The 24,080-nt window shown below is 34.7% G+C and overlaps 1 protein-coding gene across 2 annotated transcripts; it reads right to left on the reverse strand.

Moving 5' to 3' along the window:
* Positions 1–5,308: 5,308 nt before the first annotated feature.
* On the reverse strand, positions 5,309–12,643 carry LOC105948652 (peroxisomal acyl-coenzyme A oxidase 1). Of its 2 annotated transcripts, XM_088819341.1 has the most exons (15): positions 12,601–12,643; positions 11,830–12,365; positions 11,259–11,367; positions 11,077–11,138; positions 10,778–10,987; positions 10,594–10,681; positions 10,337–10,499; positions 9,418–9,616; positions 8,545–8,742; positions 8,193–8,324; positions 7,329–7,449; positions 6,763–6,873; positions 6,501–6,570; positions 5,806–5,989; positions 5,309–5,693 (listed from the first exon to the last, which is right to left on the reverse strand). In XM_088819341.1, exons 2-15 carry the CDS (start codon positions 11,956–11,958, stop codon positions 5,484–5,486), a joined length of 1,986 nt encoding a protein of 661 aa, XP_088675467.1. In that variant the 5' UTR covers positions 11,959–12,365; positions 12,601–12,643; the 3' UTR covers positions 5,309–5,483. The 2 variants fall into 2 exon arrangements, with proteins under 2 accessions (XP_088675467.1, XP_012827333.2); XM_012971879.2 differs by lacking the exon at positions 12,601–12,643 and having other exon boundaries at positions 11,830–12,377.
* Positions 12,644–24,080: the final 11,437 nt, after the last annotated feature.

A 24,080-nucleotide genomic window follows, 5' to 3' on the forward strand; every position in this document is an offset into this window, starting at 1 on the left:
CAACAATTTTCAGCCGCCGCCAACCCTAACAGTTACCGCTCGCAGCCGCCGCGACTTTAGCCACCTACCGACTTTGGAAAAACCTAGATCCGCCATATGAACCCAAATCAAGCAAAATCTCTTAAAATATAAGAAAATTATAGATGCAATTAATAAGTCAAAATATGTTTTCAATAACACCCAACCATAACCACAACCCCCACCACACAAACCCCTGTTATCACCTCCTCCACCAAGCCTCCACCCGCTTCCGCCGCCTCCACCACGCCGCCCTTGCTACTTCCCCCTCCGTCGCCGGCGATGGCGGGCTGCCTTCAAACCTGAAGTTCTATCTCTCAACGTCTCTTACGAGAATGAATCGATGGTCAGGCACCTGCTACTGGAGAAAAAGGAGAGAGAGAGCGAGAATAGAGAGAAAGGGAGATGGGAGCAAACGTGAGAGAGAGAATGGTGAGAGAGAGAGAACGTGAGAAAGAGAAAACAAAGGGAAGAAAAATAAATCTAAATTGAAGAAACGTGAATGTATAGGTTATATGATTTAGGGTATAAGGGCAAGATTTGGATAAAAAAAATTAGGGATGTGGCTCATATATTATTTCAAACTAAGAATTTAATTAAAAGATTGGATTTGAACTTGTCATTTAGTTCACATTAAGTTTCGTTTGAGGGACTCATGGCATATTACCCCAAAATGTAAAGACATTAGTTTTATTTGTGTTATTGAGCAATTACAATCTTACCGCCACCTTTAGTATATAAAACAGATATGTGAATTTTAATGATTAGAAATATTTCAAACAAAATAAAAAATTAAAATCACTATCTCCTTCATTTTTTTCCAACATAATTCATCTTACAAACAATATTTGGATGACTATTTAAGCAATTGTTACCCCACCTTTAGTCTATGAAAAATATATGTGAATTAGTACTTAGAAATATTTCAAACAAAATAAAAAATACAAATTAAAGTCACTATCTCCTCATTTTTTTCCAACATAACCCATCTTGCAAACAATATTTAGAGAACTATTTAAGCAATTGTTTATCTTATTTTAATATTTTATTAGGTTGAACTTATTTTTTTGTAGTTCGTTATAATGGCAATTTTTTTTTTATATAATTAAACTCCATTAAGGAGACCTATTTATGGTGTTTGAATATATTAGGGGTTTGAATTAATTGAGTGGTATTGTTTACCCTAATTTAATTTCATATTTTGAGATATTTGATTTAATTAAATAATAGGTATCCAATTTCTAATATAATTTAGTTAGAATTGTTATATAAAACTGAACTCATGTTAACAACTAGAGTTGGACATATAGTGAAGTTAAGAAGAAAAAAATGACAAAAATGATTTCAAATGAAAAAATGAGGAGAAACAAAGGCAAAAAAATAAGACACATATAAGCTTTAAACCCTTGCACAATAGGGGTAAAAAAAAAAAAAAAAAAAAGTCGTTAGGTGATGTCAGCATATTCAAATAGAATACAAACATGAGGGATATTTGATATATTTCGTAATTAAGGGGTGTATTTGCGCACACCCATAATTTAGGGTGCAAAGTGAACTTTGTCCTAAAAATTATAGAACATTGCACTTCTTAAATTTTCAATTTTTTGTACTTTGCTTCCGAACATTTTGTTATAAAAATAATGCTCTTGCTTTCAATAAAAGTGCGAAATGTTAACATTAAAAATAGGGAAAAGTTCACTTTGCACCTTTGAGTTATATATGTATCGCTAACACATTCCTCAATTACAAAACGTACTAAATACACTCCCGCTGTTCGCATTCCGTTTAAGTATGCTTATATCACCTGTTGACTTTCTTGTTACCAACATTTATTATAGCATTTGTTTTTTCTTTTTTTTACATTTTTACCCCTGTGTTGGCTATGACTATTGTGTAAAGGTTGAATGCTTATATGTGCCTCATTTTTATTACTTTAGTTTTACAATTTTTTCATTTGAAATTTTTTACTCAACTTTTTTTTTGTTTTCATTATAATGTCCAGCTCTAATTGGCATCATGAGCTCAATTTCATATATATGTCAATCATAACCAAATCACAGTAGTAATTCGATACATAATTTTGTAATTAAACCAAATATTTCAAAATAGGATATTAAATCAGGGTAAACATCTCTCTCAGTGTAAGTCAAACCCCCAACATATTCAAACTCCTTAAATAGGCATCTATAATGGAATTTAATTACAAAGAGTTGATTCGTCATTATAATCTAAAAACAATATGCTCAAGTTGATAAAATATTAAACTATGCTAAACAATTGCTTAATAAATCATCCAAATACAGTTTACAAGATGAGATATGTTAGAGAGAAAAATGAAAGAGATAATGACTATGTATTTTTTATTTGCGCTCAAATATTTATAAGTACTAAAATTCATTTATAAATTCATATATATATATATATATATATATATATATATATATATATATATATATATATATATATATATATATATATATATATATATATATATATATATATATATATCACATACACTACGGGTGGATGTAAGATTGTAATTGCACAAGAAAACATTACAAAATTAATGTCTTTATATTTTTGTAGGTTTGGTCATAAAATATAGGAGCACATTTGATACGTTGCGTAATTAAGGAGTGTGTATGCAACATATCCCATAATTCACGGGTGCAAAATGAACTCTATCCTTAACATCATAGTACTAAAACTCACTTGAAATATACCATCGTTGGTCTGAGAAGAAAAGAAAAACATATGTTATCCTTCATAATTTTAATTAGCTAAATTGGTCTGACTCTGATACCATGTTGAATAACCACTTCAACCAAAAGTTTAAGATGTTGGTGAAATGTACCATTTAATATTAATATCTCCCATAATAAATAAAAGTAATTAACGCCCAAGTAAAACTAAAAAACCCAATGACATGTTAGTAATTTTTTAAATTATTCTTTTAATTTTTGCATCTCCTATTTTTTATTCTCAAATTAAATTAGCAAATCCGCAAGTAAAATCCTAATTCACTTGGATTTTTTTTTATCTAATATTTTTCAGTCAGATTGTTACCAACACAAAATTTATTTCACTTGAATCAGATTTGCGAATTCGCAAGCAAAATCCAAATCCACTCCATTTCTTCTGTTTTTTTTTTTATTTCTTTTTCTTTTTCTTTTCCTTTTATTATTAATTTTTATATTCTATTTTCCATCATTTTTTATGTAATGACGTTCATAGCAAATCGAATTTGTTAGCAAGAATGAATCTTAATCCACTTGAATAGTTTTTTTTTTTATTTTTTTAATTTTTTTTGTCTCATATTTTCCCGTCAGTTTTTATCAACACACAAATTCTGGGCGTTATATTTGAATTTTTCTTTCACAACTAATTCTCTAATTTTCAATTTTGAAATGTTATCCCGTGTATAGCACCAAAAAAAAAAAATAGTGAATATAATACCTGGCAAGAGATGACTTAATTGGGTAAACAAATTAATACGACTTTTATTTTAGTAACTGAAATGCTAAATCCCACATTATTTTTACCAAATCATGCACATAACTAAAAATATTTCTCTCTCCAAAATTCTCTTCTCCTTTCCCACCCTTCTTTTTTCCCTAATGTTTTCACAAAATCACACACTAAAAACAGCCCTATCATTCCAAGTTCGATTTTGATAAAAATCTTCCCATGTTCAAACTAAAATACAGTTGGAATTTGAGGAAAATATTCGAATTGATATGAATTTGAATAATTAAAAATGCTTAATGAAATTGAATAAATATTAAATAAACGAAACTCATTTTTTATGATTTTTCACGTAAAAAATTAATGAATTTTGAGTGACTTGGATAAAATCATTTTAGAGAGAAGTTAGAGAGAATTTGAATAGAGAGAGATTTCTTTTTAATTTATGTGTAGGATTTAGTAAATTTTAGTGTGGAATTTAGTATGCCCCTTTTAGTAAACATTATAATTTAAAACTTTCAAAAGAACCAGGCATGATTAAATAATCAATTTAGTTAACTTTTGGTTGTTAAATTTCTGGAGTAAAAAGAAACCTATGCCAAAAAATAAACTAAAAAATCCCCTAGTTTGTTAAATAAATGGGGATTCTGATTAAATAAAATAAATTGGCATTAAATTAAAAATATATTGTTCCTAAATAAATAGAGGATTACTTTATTGAAAAAAGATAAAGTAGATTTATGTTTAAAGGCGTATCCTGAAAATGTTCAGCTTTGGGCAGCGAATATTACTCTTGTTCTTCGCATATGCTTTTCCTTTTGTTTTGCTTTGGTATGGGTAGGTGTAGAATACAGTGTAAATGAGCATATAATGTAAGTATCAATTTATTATTTAACTTAAATCATTTAATAATAATGAAAAAAAGACAATATTAATATATAAAATAGAATAACATGAGATGAGCTCCATCTCAAACTTAGAAAATGAATTCTCGATGAGCTTGACCTCGAAAAATTGCCAAGTTGCCGGCTCGGCTCGCTTAGTGAACTTATGTCAATCAATTAATTTTTTGGTTAAGTTAACCAAGTTCTCATCCAAGTCAAGTCATATGCATCGATTATGTGGTCGACTCATATAATCAAGTGAATTCATTTGGTTTCGAGTTTTTCTTTTTCAAACGCCGATACAATGGGGAGTTAGGCTAAGACCCCCAATACGTCCATCTCATCTAAATAAATGTCATACAAAGTGACAAAACATATCAAAAGTGGCATAGTCGAGAAATCGCAAAAAAAAAAAGAAGAGGATCGGTCAACAAAGACAAAAACATTGTCGAACAATGACAACCAACGCCTAGTTTACTAAGGCTGAGAGTGCTTACAAAGCTAGTAAGCCGAAAGTCGTGCAAAAACAAGGGCCCCGTAAGCTTAGAGCTAAGATAAAAAGGAAAGACTTAAAAAACCCGAACGAAGATGAGAAAACTAAGAACAAGTAATCTCGGCCGATCTTGGGTTCTTGCCCTCGTAATGACAACAAAGTTTATACTTGTTTCGAAAAGAGATACGCGCCAAAAGGAGAACTGTGTCGGAAATCGAGCCTATCCACTAATACAAGAACAGGCTCAAAAAGTGTCCTGTACAAGCGGCTGGGAGAGTGAATTGATTTAGTTAACTAATATTCATCATAACAGAGTCTAAAAAAATAAGATTTTTTTTGTGGAAAATTTTCGTACAGTTTAACATACTTTTTTTTTTATTTAACAACTAAAAAAGAATAAGAACAACATGAATATTAATCAATCAAATCTGTACTCGAAAAGCTCACATAAATCAAACTCTGCTTGACATTCATAATGCACACTTGATGAACTCAAGCTTTGTTTTACTCAAATACAAAAACTAATACATACTAATCCCACATGATCGAGATCTTTATTTTATTGCGAAGGGTCTAACTTTAATTGGTATACACCATTCGTCATATATCGAATCGAAAAAAGTCTACAATCGAGCACTATGGAGCTGTTGCTTAAGCAGAGGCCTAATGTACTCTTTGTAGCCATCAGGTACAACCGATTCATTCAATGGTTCCTTCCAAGCAGCCTCGTAAAGTTTGGGGTAAACATTTCCATCATATCTTCCCAGAATCGAACCAAGGTAATGGTCCGTGTAATTGAATGCATCAACAAGAGCTATTGCATTCGGACGAACCTTTAAAAAAAAAACAAAAAGGATGTTGGTACAGTATTAGTAACAAAGAAGTTTTTCATGTGAAGAAAGATTAAGTAAGAAGAAGAAACAAAAACGAGTTTTAAGGACAAACCTTGGCATACAAGGCTCTGAGCTGATCGTTAGCAAGTACGGCCTGCTTAGGTGTCAGATAACTAGTGGCTAGAAAGTCACCCTGGTGTTTGTGAAGAAGTGAGAGGTAATATATACCGCAAAGTGCCTCTAGTTGTTGCTTCACTCCTTCACCGGGAATATCTTGTTGCAGTTTCTCGATAAACCTAAGCAAAAGCATTATTTTTTTTTCAAACAACCACTTTAAATACAATGACTCGGAACTTTTCTCATTTGTTTTTAGAAGATCGTTACGTTGAAAACTTAAATAACTATCCAATACACTGTTGAAAAGAAACTATCCAATACGCACAGCATAAGATCAGGTGCAGGGAACCTTATAAACAGAATTCTAGAAGTTCACAACTTCACTTCCTATGTTTTGGCTACATATCTTAGGGAATGAGCTTTTTCGGGTTTTTTTTTTTTTTTTTATTGAGGGAACAAGTTCTTATTTCCTCATAGTTTTTAGCTCTATTGGTATCTTTTGTTGGCAACTTTTATATGTGTGTTAGATACGCAAAAAGTTACTGCAAAACAGCATGAATGATATGAATTCATTGTTGGGTCAATCGAAATGAAAATATTAAAGATTCCATCAAATCGAAGCCCTAGACCCCGCATCCATATTCTATCTTCGTACAATATTAATTAGACAAGCGTAAACGAAAAACTTACTTGGAGACAACGATTAATTGACAGTGAGCAACTGCCGCCTCAACCAAATCAGCTGACAGCTCTGCAAAGCCTAAAGTAAAAAAGAAATAAAAAATTAAAAGTTGTATTTTTACAATATATGAACTGAACCCAACACAAATTCACCGGACCAGATTACAGACATAACAAAAACTCGTGACACCATTAGATTAAAATATAGGAAATCATTAACGTTCACAATTTTCACCGATTAGAAAATAATAAGTGAACAAAAACGAAGTACCTTCTTCAGGGTTACTGAATTTGCTCAGATTCTGAGCACAGGAAACGGACATTTTAGCAGCTCTTGCCTCGAAAGCTTCCAAAACTTGACTAGGCTTTAACCAATCCTCAGCTGCATGACGGGTAGAAACACAGCAAAGTCATGAAAGTAATTCATCCAAAGAGCATATGGGTGTAAATTTCTCGATGAAAGTTTTCATGATTTTTATTTTATAATATTTATAATAAGAATGAAATTTGTTGAATATATACATACAACATAAAATGCAATATTTCTCAATGAAATATTTTATACGAACATAGATTGAAGTGAATTTCTACAAAGCCTAAAGTACTCCGCCACTACTAATAGCAATGTGCATGTAGACAATCAATCTAGAGAACATGTAGATAATCAATCTAGACAACAGGAAAAAGTTCATTGAAGAACATATTTCTATCCCAAAAATTATCTTCTTCGATAATATTGATAAAAGTTCAACTACTCAACTACTTTGATGTTAGGCATGGAGAGTATGTATCTGAAATACTGTTTTTTCAGTATTTCTAGGCGGAAAAGCAATCTACCTCTTTGAGCAGTACAACGGCTTTGCATTAGATGTTCAAGTCTTCCCATATAAGCAGTTGTGCCTACTGGCTGTTTGCCTGATCCAAGCTGGGAGACAGTCTTCATTAGAAACCTAGCTACCTACAGTAGAAGAAAAAACCGATTAGTTAAATCTCTCTATTCTCAACATTGTAAATAGCTATAAAATGAAGTCCATTATTTTAGAATTTAGATCATTCAAATTAAAACAGACACTATGTAACTATTTAACACTCCAACAGCTTGGGATGTTCCAGATTCAGCTTTTGCAAAACTAAGACGAACAGAATGCTGGAGAATTAATGGGAGCAAAGCAATTCAAGAAAACATACAGAGCAACAGAGACATTTTGCTGGTAATAATTGCTAATATAAAAACTTGCACATTCAGAGCAAGTAATCTGACAGCAAGTGATATAACTGTGTGCTCGGAACATAAATTTTTATCCTTTATTGTGAAGAAAGCAATAACTACTCAAACACTACCAAATTATCCCTGTTTAAAGGAAACATGTACTAGAAAACTTATACTATTTTACTTAAACCTAATGTTGTGGTGATCCACTTACCATTGAATAACATATGATTTTAAATTCGCCACGGTTTCAAAAACACCTCTAACAGTACTTACCTGTGAGGAATCTTATGTCCAATAGTAAGAATATATACTACAAAATCCAAAATCAGGTTCCAAATGGTAATCATGTTTGATGTTGATTTTGGTTCAATATTTCACATTGTGAATGAAGTTAAAAAAAAAACAGATGAAGATGAAGAAAAGAAAACTTTGTCCATAGAATACATATCAGATGCACACATCTAACAGCAACATCTGAAGAAAAATACCTGTAAAAGCAGGACAGTGTTGTCTCCTTCATATGTACAAGCTGGAACATAAGCTGCAAATAGTTCTGGAAGCCCACTGCTGCATAAGTAACCGTGTCCTCCACATAACTTTCGACATTCTTCAATTCCATCCTGCCGATAAACAAGAATCATAAGAGAATGAATGAGAAAACTATAGCCTTCAAACAGTTCAAAATAGTAGCACCTAGCTGATAAATTCCTAGTGCTAAGGATTAAGCTCAAAGAAGAAACAGATACATAAATACATCAGACTGCATAACCACAAGAATAAAACAGTGATACGCATCGACGGTCTAAGAGAAAGGATGATCAGTTGCCATTCATAACTTACAGCAGTGATAGAAGTAGTGATGGACTTTAACCCTGCTGTGCATGCATGAGCCTCGGGCAATGTAGAGAAGTCGTTGGCTTCCAATCTTTGAATAACATCCTTGTACAGCCATTCTAGCCATTCACCCACAAATCTAAAGGCATAAGCAGAAGCCAACAATGGGAAAAGTCTGCTCTGTTGTGTTTTGTAATCAATGACCTATGCATCAAACATGTGTCGAACTAATTAATAATCTGTTTGCCTCAAACATTAAAAAATAGTACATTTTGCACCTCATAATAATTCCATCAAATCACTAAATCTCTAAAACGGATTCCTGAAAAATGTAATTAGCTTATCAAAGTTGAGGAATAATAGGATAAATAAGACTTAAAAAGGCCAAAATTGTTTGCTAATTGGAGTACTGGTATGGCATGACAATGGTGTAAAATATGTAATTGATTTGGACGTAAAAAGGTATTATCTATCCATCTTTAGTGACTGATTTATAAATAAGTACAAGAAACAAAAGTATTGAAGAGATCAATGAACACCGGATGTTTAGGAAGAAACAAGAACTAATTTCACACATTATCAGTGGTTGCAAGGATGAGCAGATCAGACCAATCAAAGTAAAATTATACCACAAACACTATTCGATACAGTATTAGGCCAAGTATGCACAGATATTAATGACAAGAAAGAGTAGATGTAGTTCAAAATTGAAGACATAAAATTCTGGAGCAAGTCAACTGGTTCACCTTTGAGGCTTTGACCCACTGGCTGATTGATTCTTAGACTAATATTAAAACTATATCTCCTATTCAGATTTCAAATGAAACTAGATATCAAAATGTACGAAGTAAAACTACCCTCAATTAGTTCATATCTTACCTGAGTTTCAGATCCACCATTCTGTGATCCGAATTGTCTACGTACAGCACTATATCTCGTAGCAATACAAACAGCTCTTGACAAAGCACAAGAAGCATCTTTTACAATTTGTTGCCTCACAAATACCATAGTGCCATAAACTAACTGCCGTGGCACGTCTGATTGCTTATATTTTCCTTCTCTTGTCACCTGTGAAACCCTGAGAGATTAAAAAAAAATTATACACATTTGCAGTACTTATATTTTCCAGATATAGTATTCCAAAAGGTTACACCAAGAAAGAAACTGCAAAACATTGACGCTACTTCGTGTTATTTGTAGTTGTCAGTACCAATCTAGCTAGATTTTCTCAAGGTTCACTGGTTCAGTATATAAATGCTCGCATGAAGATGACTATTGTCACACGATGAATTGTTTTAGGTAAAAGGAACGTCTTGGTGGTTTTAGAGTCTTTTCTATAAGTTTGTCTAAGCTTGAAGATTGAGACGAGTTTGTAGTTTTCAGGTCGGTCATGTTTCACACTATAATTGTTGCTGCAGTTTCCATTTTGGGATGTCCCAAGATAAAGACCTCATCTTGTAATGTGGATTTCTTTTGTCAGTCCATACACTCTACCATGACTTAAACCAGCAGTTATGCAATTATCCTCACTACCCTAGGGTTTGGTTGACCATGTGCTACATTACATGGTACATTCTGACAATGGACATTGTTTCTTAAAAATATCTAAGTAGAAATCATTTAAATCAACCAAAAAAGTCTAAATGAATATTTTAAATCCATTTGTGTTTCGACAAAGGTAAACATTTGTGTTTCGACTCGGTCATTCCAAATGCACATGTAGATGTAGGTACACTTAAAAACCCAAAAAAAATGTACATTAGCAAAGAAACAAAAGTCGAGTGTCAATATAACATACTTCATTAACATCTGATCCCTTGGAATGCGAACATGATCAAATCTCAACACTCCATTGTCCATTGTATTATAGCCTCCATTTCCAAATTTCATTCCAATATCACCAACGGTTATTCCTGGAAGAGGTGTATGGTCCTCCAAGCTCCGTAATTGAACAATAAAACCTAAAAAGAAAATGTTACTACACTACCCCATTGAAGGAAGATAACCAGACATCAATTATATTAAAACAAATAGAAAGAGTTGACTTGTACGTACCATGAACACCATGGTCTTTCCCATCTGTAATCAGACGAGCATAAACAACAGCATGTGTTGACACTTTTCCTAGTCCACCAGGCCACCACTATTTAAGGGGAAACAAAGAAGATGTGAAATCAATGAACAAGAAACGAATACAACAGAATAAAAGTACGGAGCCTTTTTCTCAAGTGTAACTTACTTTGCTTGAAGTCAATGTAGGACTATGAATTACAAATTCGTCTTTATCAGCATCAAATGTTGCAGTGGTTTCAAGACCTTGCACATTGGAGCCATGACCAAGCTCAGTTTGCGCATAGCAACCAATTATTTGCATCTTATATGCCAACGGCAACCATTTTGCCTGCTGTTCGTCAGTACCCTGACCTTTTAGGGCCGGTACAAACATTCCCTAAAAGAAACAGTGCAATTAAGTCACAGTGGCCAAAACAATTTTAAAAACACTCAAACAAAATATCAAAAACTAGATGAGGTAGCTACCCAATGAAGATCAGTATATGCTATTTCATCCACATAAAACCTTAATCTAGATGCTTCTTCTTCTGCAACCATGAAAATCAAAAGAAACGGATGAGAACTCCAGTCAGAAATAAATAAATAAATAATTAACACACACGCACACACAGAGAAGAAACTTTGAAGTTCGAAGAAAGAGTTTTCACCTGATAGACGAAGATCGATAATCCGTTTCCATGCATAAGCTGCCTTCCTAAGAGTATTTTTGAACAATTCCTTCCTCGGTAGCATCGGCCTGTCATCCTTCCGAAATCCCTAAATCCGCAAACGAAATAAGTTAGATCATACTAACATTCAGTCGAAAAAGACGATCAAACTAAAAAGTTATATACTTTTCGAAAGTTAATTTGTGTAAAATCAGAGTGATTGATACTCCCCATTTGTTTATTCCAAATTCCAATACAGTACATCAGGTCCCATCCCACGATTCTTAAATTTCAAAATATTCAATTCTAACGCTGTCTACATAGAAAAAATAAAAGGATAAAGATCAACTGCAGCAATCGATTTCGATAAGAACTTATCTAGGGATCTAAATCACTGATAGCAAAATGATTTATTTTTTTACAATTAAATCAAGTATAACGAACGGAAATTCTCAAAATAATTCCGTCGAATATCATCCAGCTCGATAAATTCATTCATCACCGACGAAGTTAATTCCACAACCCCAAACAATAAAAAATATTAAAAAAAAAAGAAGGAATTAGAAATTACAGGATCGGCGGCGACGAGCTTGGAAATACGATCGGAAACTTCGAAGGCCTGCCGCGATCCAGCCCAGACAATCTTCATGGAATCCACATCGAATACAGCCTTCTTCCTCTCGTCGGCTAGATAATCCATTTTTCTTCAGATAAACAAACAACAACAATGCTGCTACTAATTCACAGACTAACAATAACTATATCAAAATCTCTCTCTCTCTCTCTCAATTGGAGTAAGAGATCGTACAATTTTATGTATGTATACGTAGTATCTATAGCTGTATATATATCTACGTATTTTCTTTTGCGAATGAGAAGAGAGAAAACTAGCGATAAGGATATTGCACACGTCGGTTTGTGCTTCCCGAGGTAGGTGAAATGTATGTATATCTGTATCTATATGTGTGTGTGAATACGCGCACATTTAAGTTGCTCACCGGCCAACAGTTTGGACTTTGGACCACTACTAACTTTTCATGTTAAGAACGAATTTGATTTGTATACTCACTCTTTTAGGGGGTGGGTTTGATAGGGCATCACTATTTGCTACCGAAATTTTTTTTTTTTTTGGTAATGCAGGAACCCGCAGCCAACCATATAGGTGCACTGGGTAAACCTACACTCTCGTATAATAGCTTGCAAACCATACGAGAGATGTAAACCACACTAGGCTAACCATGTGTGACAAGCTCGACCTAGCGACCGTTGGCAAGGGGATTCGAACTTGGGTCAATTGACCCAAGCTCTCTTGCTCCAACCGCTAGGCCACCCTTGCGGGTGCTACCGAAATTTCATAATTATGAAATTCATTACTATTGTCATACAAAAAACTTCAATATATTAAAATTCGGCATACAGAAAGTTCGGTATGATAATAATAATTACTAATTTATTTTAGGGGAAATGAGTGATACCTCTAATTTTGAAAATATATATGAGGAGGCTCAATAAAGTTTTCATCTCTAGTTAAAAACCCAAATTTTGATCTTAATTACTGAGACCCCTAGATAACTTGAAATACATGTTTTACCCTTTTAATTTTAATTCAATACATAAAATCCTAACCCTAACCTTCTCTCTCACTTTCTCTCTCTCTAACTCTCTCTATATCAGCAAACCCTCTGCGGCCAGATCTGATCCTCCCACCGCCTTGCGTCGCTCGCCACTGATCCCCCACCGCCGCTCCATCACCGACGTTTGCCGATGCTTCGCCACTGACGTTTGCCGCTATTCCGCCCACCGTCGTTCGCTTTGCGCCGCTGCTCAGCCACCTCCGTGCTCCGCTACTCAGTCACCGCCTTGTGCCGCTGCTCCACCACCGACGCTCGCCGCTGCTCCACCACAGCCATTCGCCGCCGCCTCGAGCCGTCGGTCGCTGCTCCTCCCACCGCCTCTGTGGAAATAACTGCGATCTATGCTCTCATTATTCAGACCATAAATTCTCGTATTTCGTGTAATTTCAGATACCCAAGATTCATGTTAGAGGTGGAATGCCAATTGCATTTGCAGATTTTGAGGTGAAATTTACTATGTTTTTTAAGATGAGTTAATATTAAAAAAATTCTTTTGATTAATTTGATTTTTTATTTTGTTTGATTCTTATGTTGTTCATTTTAGTTATACATCATATGTCTTTTATTTTTTGTATTTATTTGAAGATGATCCGAAATGCCTCAAGTGTGAGAGCTTTGTTTCCCTGTAGTAGAAAACTTAATTAGTAGTGTTACTTAGATGGGTGATTTGGGTTAGGTGAATATACAGTTATATGTAGTCATATTCAGTTATATACGTAGTCATATACAGTCATATATATAGTCATATATGTCGTCATGTATAGTCATGGATACATATAACTATACATGACTATAGAACTTGTAGTATACTATAATCATTTGTGGTCGATTACAGTACAGTAAATTTATCAACAAAAAAAAAAAAAAAAAATCATGTTTTTTTTTGTATTTTTCATATAATCTAACTCGCATGTTCCATTTTGCTCTTTAATTTGTATTTTTTTTGTCACAGGTTTTGCTTTGTATAACATTATGAGATGCTAAGGATAAGGCGCAGAGAAGTGCCATGTAAAGTTGCATTCATGCTACAGTACTCCAAACTTATGTCACTTATATAACTATAGATAACTATAGTCATGTGTAGTAACATATAGTTATATGTATGCTATGCAGTTTTTAATGTATAGTAATGCGTGTTCATGCTTTGATGCTTATATGCACGTAATTGTGTTTTTTTTTTTGGTTAGTTGATTTATAATATCAAGATTAAAATTGTGAATTTTGTTGTTGGTATAGATTAATTTTGGGGTAAAAAGACATAACATGATTACATTTAACTATACACGACTGTGGTAAACTATAGTTAGGTGTAGTATACTATAGTCATGTATAGTCAATTTCAGTACAGTAAATTTATAAAAAAAAATTAAAAAAAAATTAAAAAAAAATTAAAAAAAAATTAAGAAAAAAATTAAAAAAATTAAAAAATACAAAAAAAATACAAAAATACAAAAAAAATAAAAAATTACAAAAAAGGATATGTATAAAAAATAATAATAAAATAAACATTTATATTTTTTTATTTAAAATAATCTATAAAAATGATAAATGCAGGCCACAAATGCTAAATGCAATTGGGCATTATGCTGAATGCAGGGGTGAAAATACTAATGCAGTTGGGCAAAAATTGCACTTAAAGGCACAATAATACTTTTGCCTCTCCAGAGGGGTATCTCAAAGGAAGAATTTTAGGGGTGGACATATCCCTATATATTTTCTATATGAGAGGTGTATATCTAATGGACCCTTTATTTTATTTACTATTTAAATTTAAATTGAATATCATTTTATCAAAGTAGTTCAAGGTTTTTACATGTTTAAAGTGTTCAAAACTAGTATTTAAGATATGAGTATTCAAAATATATATTCTTAATTTACCTAATATAAAATATTTCTTGAATAAAATTATAACATAAAAACTCTTAAATATCAATTATATCATTATTAATGAAAGCAATTCTAAATATTTTTGACAAAATTTATATTTAATTTTAACTAATAGTAGTTAGTTAGAATATTATTATGTTCACTTTTTATATAAAATAAGTTAGTTATTAAAATAAAATTTTATTTATTATTATTTATTAATAATATGTCGGTATGGTAGGATAATATTATTTTAATAATATACAGTATTGTTGCCCTACCAGAATATTTCGGTACAATAATCATTCGGTAAAAATATATCGGTGGAGAATCGGTACGGTTCGGTAGGACGATGGGTAGGTAGGGAAATTTGGTAAAAGAAAATAAAAATAACCGGCCTTACTCACTCCAGAAGAAATAAAATTAATTTGTACATAAATAATTAGGTAAATTACGGGCACCGCTGTTGATGCAAACCTCGCCAACAATGTGACGAGATCCGATATCAATACTTCGGATATCAAAAATCCCGGACCGTCCTAAAGAAGGAATCAAAGGGGTGTATGCGAAGACGCCACAATCGATTGCGAAAGTTCGATTGATAAGTCGGGGTGAACAGACGGAATCCACCGATATGTTCGAACAGTTCTTAAAGAACCAAAGAAAATAAACTCAATTTAAATCATTAAAATTCGTCCCATCAAATAAGCCAAATTGGCAACCTATTTATAAGATCTAAAAAGACTCCTTTTTCAGAAGGAAAAGGACTCCTACCTAAACTATAATAAGGAAATAAATAAATAACCAAATCCTAAGCATAAAGGACTCTAAAATAATAAAAAAAACATAATAAAACCTAAATTAAAAACGTGCATAATTAAATAAGATAACTTGATCTTCAAGTCGGCTTCTCGATCACCCTTCTAATCTCGCGTAGACAATTGGCTGTGCATGTGCACGAACTTCATGCTGAATTACGACACCGTTACACTTCGAATCTCTCTCCTCACGAAACATGAAAGTTGTAGTGTTGGGTGGCCGTTCAAATAGCATTAATATTACAGACCTTTAATCAAATGAATTACACAGATTAATAGGCCTAAGGGGAAGGGGAAGGGGATTAAGACTTAACAAATAAATTACAGAAATAAATAATAATAAGAACGAATCTGGGGTAGATCGAAAATCTGCCCGTTTTCGGCTCCGGTGGAGAAGATGACACAGCGACGGCTCAGTCCTCGTTTCCCGTGTCCACGTCCGGAGTCCAATCGGCGGCAGCCAGCACACTCCCGGTGTCAAGCTCACAGATCCACGCCCAGCAGTCGAAACATCATCCGAGTGCTCAGATCTCAGCCTCACTCCGACTGTAGTCTCAACCCAACCCAAAACCCCAACGAATCGAACTCACACACACAGTGTTTCCCCAGATCTGGTACCCTCACTCACAGAGGTCACGAAACCACTCACCACAGAGAGGTTTAAGACAAGAAGGTAGAAGATGGGAAGATTTCGTTGTTTTCGTTATGTTCTTCATCGTCAAGAAGAGATGTATATATACTCGTGCAGCTGCAGCAAGAAAGGAAAGGGAATCGACCGAATCTCCGACCGCCATGGAAACCGGCGAAAGATTCGGCCGTTGAGAAGAAGAGAGAAGAGAGAGGTGCAGCTGCTAGGTTAGGGTTTGGAGGCTTTGTGAGAGAGAGAAGATATATATATGTGGCATGGATGGCTGAGATCGAGACTTATCAATCAACGGTCCAGATTGACTCTGCTTGGGCTTTAAGTGAGCTGCTGGGCCGACACCAAGGGAGTGGGCTGCACAAGGTGGGTTAGCAGTTTTGGGCCAAATAAACATTTGGGCCCCTTTTATCTAACAATCTCCACCTGGGCCCAAATGGACTATCGGGACAAAATTGGGATATGAGGTCATCATTGCCGTTTTAAATGTACCTGCACAACAACACACAAAGTCAGCACCGTACATTAAAAGATTAATCACACAGATTAAAAAGTAGGGGCAGTCACGAAGACAGCCCTTCAATTACACACAATAATTAGGATTGAGAGATTAGGCTCAAGCTTTTCAAGCAAGAGCGAAACTTCTCGAGCGGTAGACACTTAGTACCCATATCTGCTGGATTAAATTGTGATGGGATTTTTTCCAGCTTGATAATACCATGTTCCACAATATTACGAATAAAGTGATACTTAATCTCAATGTGTTTAGTACGATCGTGGAAAACCAGGTTTTTACATAATTGAATTCTTGATTGGCTATCCGAGAAAACGGTGACATCCTTTTTAAGAAAACCAATTTCGCGCAGAATGCCTTTAAGCCATATGGCTTCTTTCATTGCCTCGGTGGCAGCGATGTATTCAGCCTCGGTTGTAGATAGGGCTACAATATTCTGCAGTTGCGATTTCCAACTAATGCATGATCCACACAAAGTGAAAACGTAAGAAGTGGATGATTTCCTACTATCTCTATCATTCGCAAAGTTGGAGTCAACATAGCCAATTAATTCAATTTCAGTTTCAGATTTAGAAAAATTTAGGCCAATATGCAAAGAATGTTTCAAATAACGAAGAAGCCATTTCAAAGCTTCCCAATGCGGCATACCTGGGTTTGACATATAGCGACTCAAACAACTTACTGCATAAGCTATATCAGGACGAGTGCTTACCATCAAGTACATCACAGAACCTATCGCATTGGCATAAGGAACATTTTGCATAGAGTCAATTTCAGTTTCTGTCTTGGGGGACTGATCCTTACTTAATTGAAAATGGGCATCTAAAGGCACGTTTGCAGGTTTAGCATTAGACATGGCAAATTTTTCTAAGATCTTACTCACATAAGAAATTTGATTCAAGAATAGCAAATTATTATCTCGATTGCGATCAATGTTCATGCCCAATATTTTCTTAGCATCCCCTAAGTATTTCATGTCAAATTGTTCACTTAGACACATTTTCACATGATCAACAGATTTCACACAAGGGCTGATTATGAGCATATCATCAACATAGATCAACAAGAAAATAGGCACAGAGCGAGTATCTTTGAAGTAAAGACAAGGGTCATAATCACTTTTCTTAAACTTCAATGAAAGCATGCAAGAATCGAATTTCTTATTCCATTGCCTAGGTGATTGTTTCAAGCCATATAAAGATTTTTTCAGAAAACACACATATTCAGGCCTTTTAGCATCTACGAAGCCCTCGGGCTGTTTCATGTAAATATGCTCATCTAATTCACCATGCAAGAAAGCAGTTTTTACATCCATTTGTTTCAATTCCCAATTAAAATGCGCAACTAATGCAAGCATAATACGAACAGTGGTAAATTTAACAACGGGAGCAAAAATTTCAGTATAGTCTATACCTTCCTTTTGCGTGAAACCTTTAGCAACAAGACGAGCCTTATACCTAATGGAGTCTACCTCATCCTTAACCTTAAACAACCATTTGCAGTCTACCAAAGAGCAATTAGCAGGTTTAGGAACAAGAGTCCAGGTTTGATTAACATGCAAAGAGTTCATTTCTTCTTTCATAGCATTTAACCATTCAGCTGATTTATCAGATTTTAGAGCATCCCTAACAGTTTTAGGTTCATTGCTATCTATAGATTCAAACACATTGAAAACATGAGAAGCAAGATGAAAGCTATCAAAACGTTGTGGAGGCCTAGCATTTTCACGTCTAGGTCGATCTCTAGCAAGTTGATAATCAGACAAGTCATACACATTAGGCAAGTCATGTTGAACATTTTGGTCATGCAAACTTTCAAGTATTTCAGATTCAATATCAGGCACATTTTCAGATTTAACAGTAGGCAGCTCCACCTCATTTGGAGCAGCCTCTGAATTCACAGCATTATGCACAACAAGGCAAGGAAAAACAGATTCATTAAAAATCACATCACGACTAATAGCAGTTTTATAGCCATGTTCCCCTTTAACCCAAAGTCTATAACCTTTAACCCCTTCGGGATAACCCAAGAAAACACATTTCACAGAACGAGGTTCAAGCTTATCACTTTTATGATGCATGAATGCAGCACAACCAAAAACACGTAAGTTGGACAAATCAACCTTTTTACCCGACCAAACACATTCAGGCAAATCACCATTTAAAGGCACAGAGGGAGATCTATTAATCAAATAGGTGGCAGTCAAAACAGCCTCACCCCAAAACATAGTTGGTAAACCCGAAGTGGCGAGCATGGCTCGAACCCTCTCTAAAAGAGTTCGATTCATACGTTCAACCACCCCGTTTTGCTGAGGGGAGTAAGGAACAGTTTTGTGCCTTTTAATACCAGATTCAGAGCACATAGCATCCATTTCTTGATTACAAAATTCTGTACCGTTATCTGTCCTAAGGGTTTTTATCCGTTTTCCTGTTTGGTTCTCAATATAAACTTTCCATGTTTTGAACTTATCATAACATCAGATTTTTGTTTCAACAGGAAGACAAACACCTTACGAGAAAAATCATCAATTATGGACAGAAAGTAACGGTTCCCACCATGTGTAGGAACACTGGCAGGACCCCACACATCAGCATGCACATACTCAAGAATATCATAACATTTAGAGGGATTGGGGGAAGGGGTTGGTTGAAAAGAAACACGAGTTTGCTTTCCAACGATGCAAGAGTCACACATAGTAACCTCAGACACTTTATCATCGCCAAAATAGTGATTATTATGCAGAATGCTGAGGCCTTTATTACTAATATGACCTAGTCTATTATGCCACAGAATAGAGTGATCACTTTGGACAGCATTCACAGAAGCAGATGATTCAGAATGACATACATACATATTTTGAATTCTCATGGCCTTAAAACATAGCAGATTACCCCTCATAATTTTCATGCAACCATTACCCCAACCATCATGAAACCCATCATCCTCTAAGATAGCACATGAAATCAGATTTTTACTCAAATTAGGAACATGCCGCATATTTTGCAAAGTTAACACATAACCAGTTTCAAACTTTAAGCAAACAGTTCCAATTCCATGAACTTGGCGTTTTGTGCCATCAGCCATAGTCACATTGCAATTATTCAATGATTCATAGTGGGAGAAAACATGTTTCATAGGAGTCATATGATGTGAGCATGCAGAATCTAAAAGCCAATCATTTTCACCAAGAGATGATAGCACAGAATTCACACAAGCATGTTCACCAACCATAAACACATCACCAAGATTATTATCAGAAACATGATTAGCATGCTGATCATTAGAGTGTTTATTAGGCTTAGCACAGTTTTGAGCATAATGACCAGGTTCACCACACTTATAGCACTTACGGTTACTAACACGAGTTTTTGACTTACTCCTGCCCCTGCCCTTTTTCTTTTGAAAATTTTTTTGATGAGAACTATTTTGAAAAACATTTTGGTTACTGGAGGAAGGCTTATTTGAAAATCGGTTTTGCTGCCTTCCTCTCACAAAGTTTACCTCACCAAAACTCTTATTGATTTTATTAACTCTCAAATCCAGTTCTTTACTCTTTAAACCGTTTATGACAGTGTCAAGAGAAATATTATCCCTGCCATACTTAATAACAGATTTCAAATCGTTGTAAGAATCAGGGATTGCGTTTAACAAAACAATGGGAGTATAGTTATCAATACTTTTGTCTCCCGTCAGTTTAATATCCTGAACTAATCTGGTAAACTGATCTATGTTCTCATCAATATCTTTGGTTAGATCCAATTTGAATCGAAAAAACTTTTCGAGTAAAAACAATTTTGTGTACAACTCATCTAACTTTTCCCACAGACCTTTGGCAGAATCATGCGTACCTACCTTTCTAATCACAGAGTCAGAAAGATTCAATATAATGGCAGAGTAAGCAAGTTCATCGAGTTCTATTTTCTTAGAAGCAGTAGTTTCAGCAGCATAAGATTCATCAATAGCCACATAGCATCTTTGTTGAATTAACACACCTTTCATTTTCTGTTTCCAAATAGAAAAATCACCCTTACCATCAAAATGAGCCATAGAATAGACAGACATGGCAGCCATACAAATTTCAGCACAAAGCAAGATATTAGACCAATTTTTCACAATAGGCCAAAAAAGTGGGACAGGTGCATATGCAACAAGGATAGGCAATCTTGGAGACCCTCCCTCACAGGATTCCAGGGCACTTGCGGTCCGGTCAAGTGAGGTCGAGAATCCAAGTTATACCACCCTTTAATATTTATATATATAAGTGAGCAGTTTATATATATATGCAGCGGAAGAATAATGTTCACACAGAAGCAAGAGTGGCACACAGACCACAACAGAACACACAGAGTGGCTCACAGACCACGAATCACACACAGTGGCTCACAGACCACATAATCTAACAATAAGGCAGTACCAATCACAGCAGAAAACTAAATCCCAACCATAGGGGGTTTAGGGTACAATACCTGAGCGGAATCCGGTTGGATTTCCGTACGCCCTATTTGAACGAGCACCCCCAACTTGACGATGCTCTGGTACCACTGTTGGGTGGCCGTTCAAATAGCATTAATATTACAGACCTTTAATCAAATGAATTACACAGATTAATAAGCCTAAGGGGAAGGGGATTAAGACTTAACAAATAAATTACAGAAATAAATAATAATAAGAATGAATCTGGGGCAGATCGAAAATCTGCCCGTTTTCGGCTCCGGTGGAGAAGATGACACAGCGACGGCTCAGTCCTCGTTTCCCGTGTCCACGTCCGGAGTCCAATCGGCGGCAGCCAGCACACTCCCGGTGTCAAGCTCACAGATCCACGCCCAGCAGTCGAAACATCATCCGAGTGCTCAGATCTCAGCCTCACTCCGACTGTAGTCTCAACCCAACCCAAAACCCCAACGAATCGAACTCACACACACAGTGTTTCCCCAGATCTGGTACCCTCACTCACAGAGGTCACGAAACCACTCACCACAGAGAGGTTTAAGACAAGAAGGTAGAAGATGGGAAGATTTCGTTGTTTTCGTTATGTTCTTCATCGTCAAGAAGAGATGTATATATACTCGTGCAGCTGCAGCAAGAAAGGAAAGGGAATCGACCGAATCTCCGACCGCCATGGAAACCGGCGAAAGATTCGGCCGTTGAGAAGAAGAGAGAAGAGAGAGGTGCAGCTGCTAGGTTAGGGTTTGGAGGCTTTGTGAGAGAGAGAAGATATATATATGTGGCATGGATGGCTGAGATCGAGACTTATCAATCAACGGTCCAGATTAACTCTGCTTGGGCTTTAAGTGAGCTGCTGGGCCGACACCAAGGGAGTGGGCTGCACAAGGTGGGTTAGCAGTTTTGGGCCAAATAAACATTTGGGCCCCTTTTATCTAACATGTAGAACTTCCAGTTGGCTTTCCATAGAAATTTGAATCACCTAAATTAGACGTCATATGAGAGAGTTATAGTCCGAATGGTAAAGTCTGCCAGAATCATACGGGATTTTCGGGATGCTTGAAATTCGACTTGTCCAATGAATTTCCGTTTTCTTTTCTTCCAACTCCAAACCAAGGACTCTTCAAAGACTTGATCCAAGCATTTATTCTTCAGTTCCAAACCGAATAAATTCTTTAAACTTGTACGCTTTCGCTTCTTCCAATTCTTCGACTTGGAGCTTGTTAGGATCGTATCAGCTGTGGTAAGGTCAAATTACCAAAAAATCTCTCATGTTTGGGTAATTACAACCACCCCTCAACTATGGATCTTCTTACACATTTTTCCTTACGGTGTCAAATTTTAGTGGAATCTTCTACATTATGTGGAATATATTCCCCAGTTTGTACTCATTTTATCATATTCGAGCTCCACATTTCGAAACAAGATGATCATAAGATGTGTCTTTTGGCTTGTAAATATCAGATTGTGGTGCATCTAAAACTGCATTCTTGCACAAAACGGATACAAACTACAGAACATTCCACATTTTATTGAATTTGATAACATAAGGATGGATATGTAAGAAAATTCATAGTGATGGGTGCTTGTATATACCCAAAATAGGAGGGAGAGTTTGTAATTTGAGATCACCTCAAGGGTTGGCCATAATTTACCTATTTATTACTCAGTAGTGCTATTTCCACCTCCAAATATAATTATCTCAATTTACAACCAAATTTACATAAAATATCATGACTCCCTTCAAACTTTTAATCCACTATCCTTCGTTACATTCGTTGAATCATTCCTATGTTCTAAGTTATTATTACTTAAAAAATTTATTAAAAGATATTTAAACTTTAATGTAAGAGAACATGCAGATTATGTAACTTTTGTTAATGCAACGGAGCATTTCATCCAATTTTGCACAACAAAATTGTAAACTTTAAATTGTATATAATTAGCTGACAGTTGATCTTTCCCAAAATTAAACTTAAAAAGGTAAAATAAGATTTTCCAATCTGAATCAGTTTCTGGGCAGATTGCACTAAATGAAATGTAACCTATTTTTCAAATTTTCATCCAACAAAAAACAATATCAAAAATCTTAGATTTTTTGTTTATTTTTTAATTTTATTTCTACACAAGCATTCTTATTTATTCTCCAAAAACATGAATTCTTTCTCTTTTTGATATTTGGGTATTTTTCTTTGGTGAAGGTATCGTTCACTTAAGATGAAGAGAGTGGGATTTTTCCGTAAGGATTCTAGTGGAAAACGGTAGAGTTTTTTTGTGAATATTCTAATTATTTTGGTGGTGGACAATTTATAATTGTACAAAATATTAGTAAAAAAGGAAGAAAAGAGTAAAATAAAAAAAATATATTTAATTTAGTGTGAAATAAGATATTTTGATTTTTGAGTTCGAAAATAACACGTCTCTTATTAATAAATTCTTTTAAAAACATAATTAAGGATGGGTTTGCCTAACTAACAACCTTTTGGCCTTCCTTATTCTAATCCTTATTCTGAGTCATGGTATCTTATGTTTAAAACATATTTTGGTTGACCGGAATTTCCCATAGGATATCGGACATAAAGTTATATTATAATCGCAACAAAAGATACTAAACAAACAAAACTTAAATAAAATTATCGAAACTCTGGCAATGAAGTATATAGTCTTGGAATATTATTTATACTTTGACTATCGTTCAATATAATTATTTTGACTAGGCTATATTAAAAAAATAAATAGTTTGACTAGGCAAATTTTGCAGGCAAATTCAATCGAGTGTGCAAATTCAACTCTCATGGAAACTTTTAAGGCCTCATCTACTTGCAAAGATATAATTATATAATTCAATGAAAATCCAATCTTACTACGTCCAACAAAAAACCTTCTAAAGACAAGATAATCTATAAT

Source organism: Erythranthe guttata, chromosome 1, assembly GCF_056151865.1.
Source record: "Erythranthe guttata isolate IM_541 chromosome 1, IM_541, whole genome shotgun sequence".
In the NCBI taxonomy this organism is placed as follows: domain Eukaryota; kingdom Viridiplantae; phylum Streptophyta; class Magnoliopsida; order Lamiales; family Phrymaceae; genus Erythranthe; species Erythranthe guttata.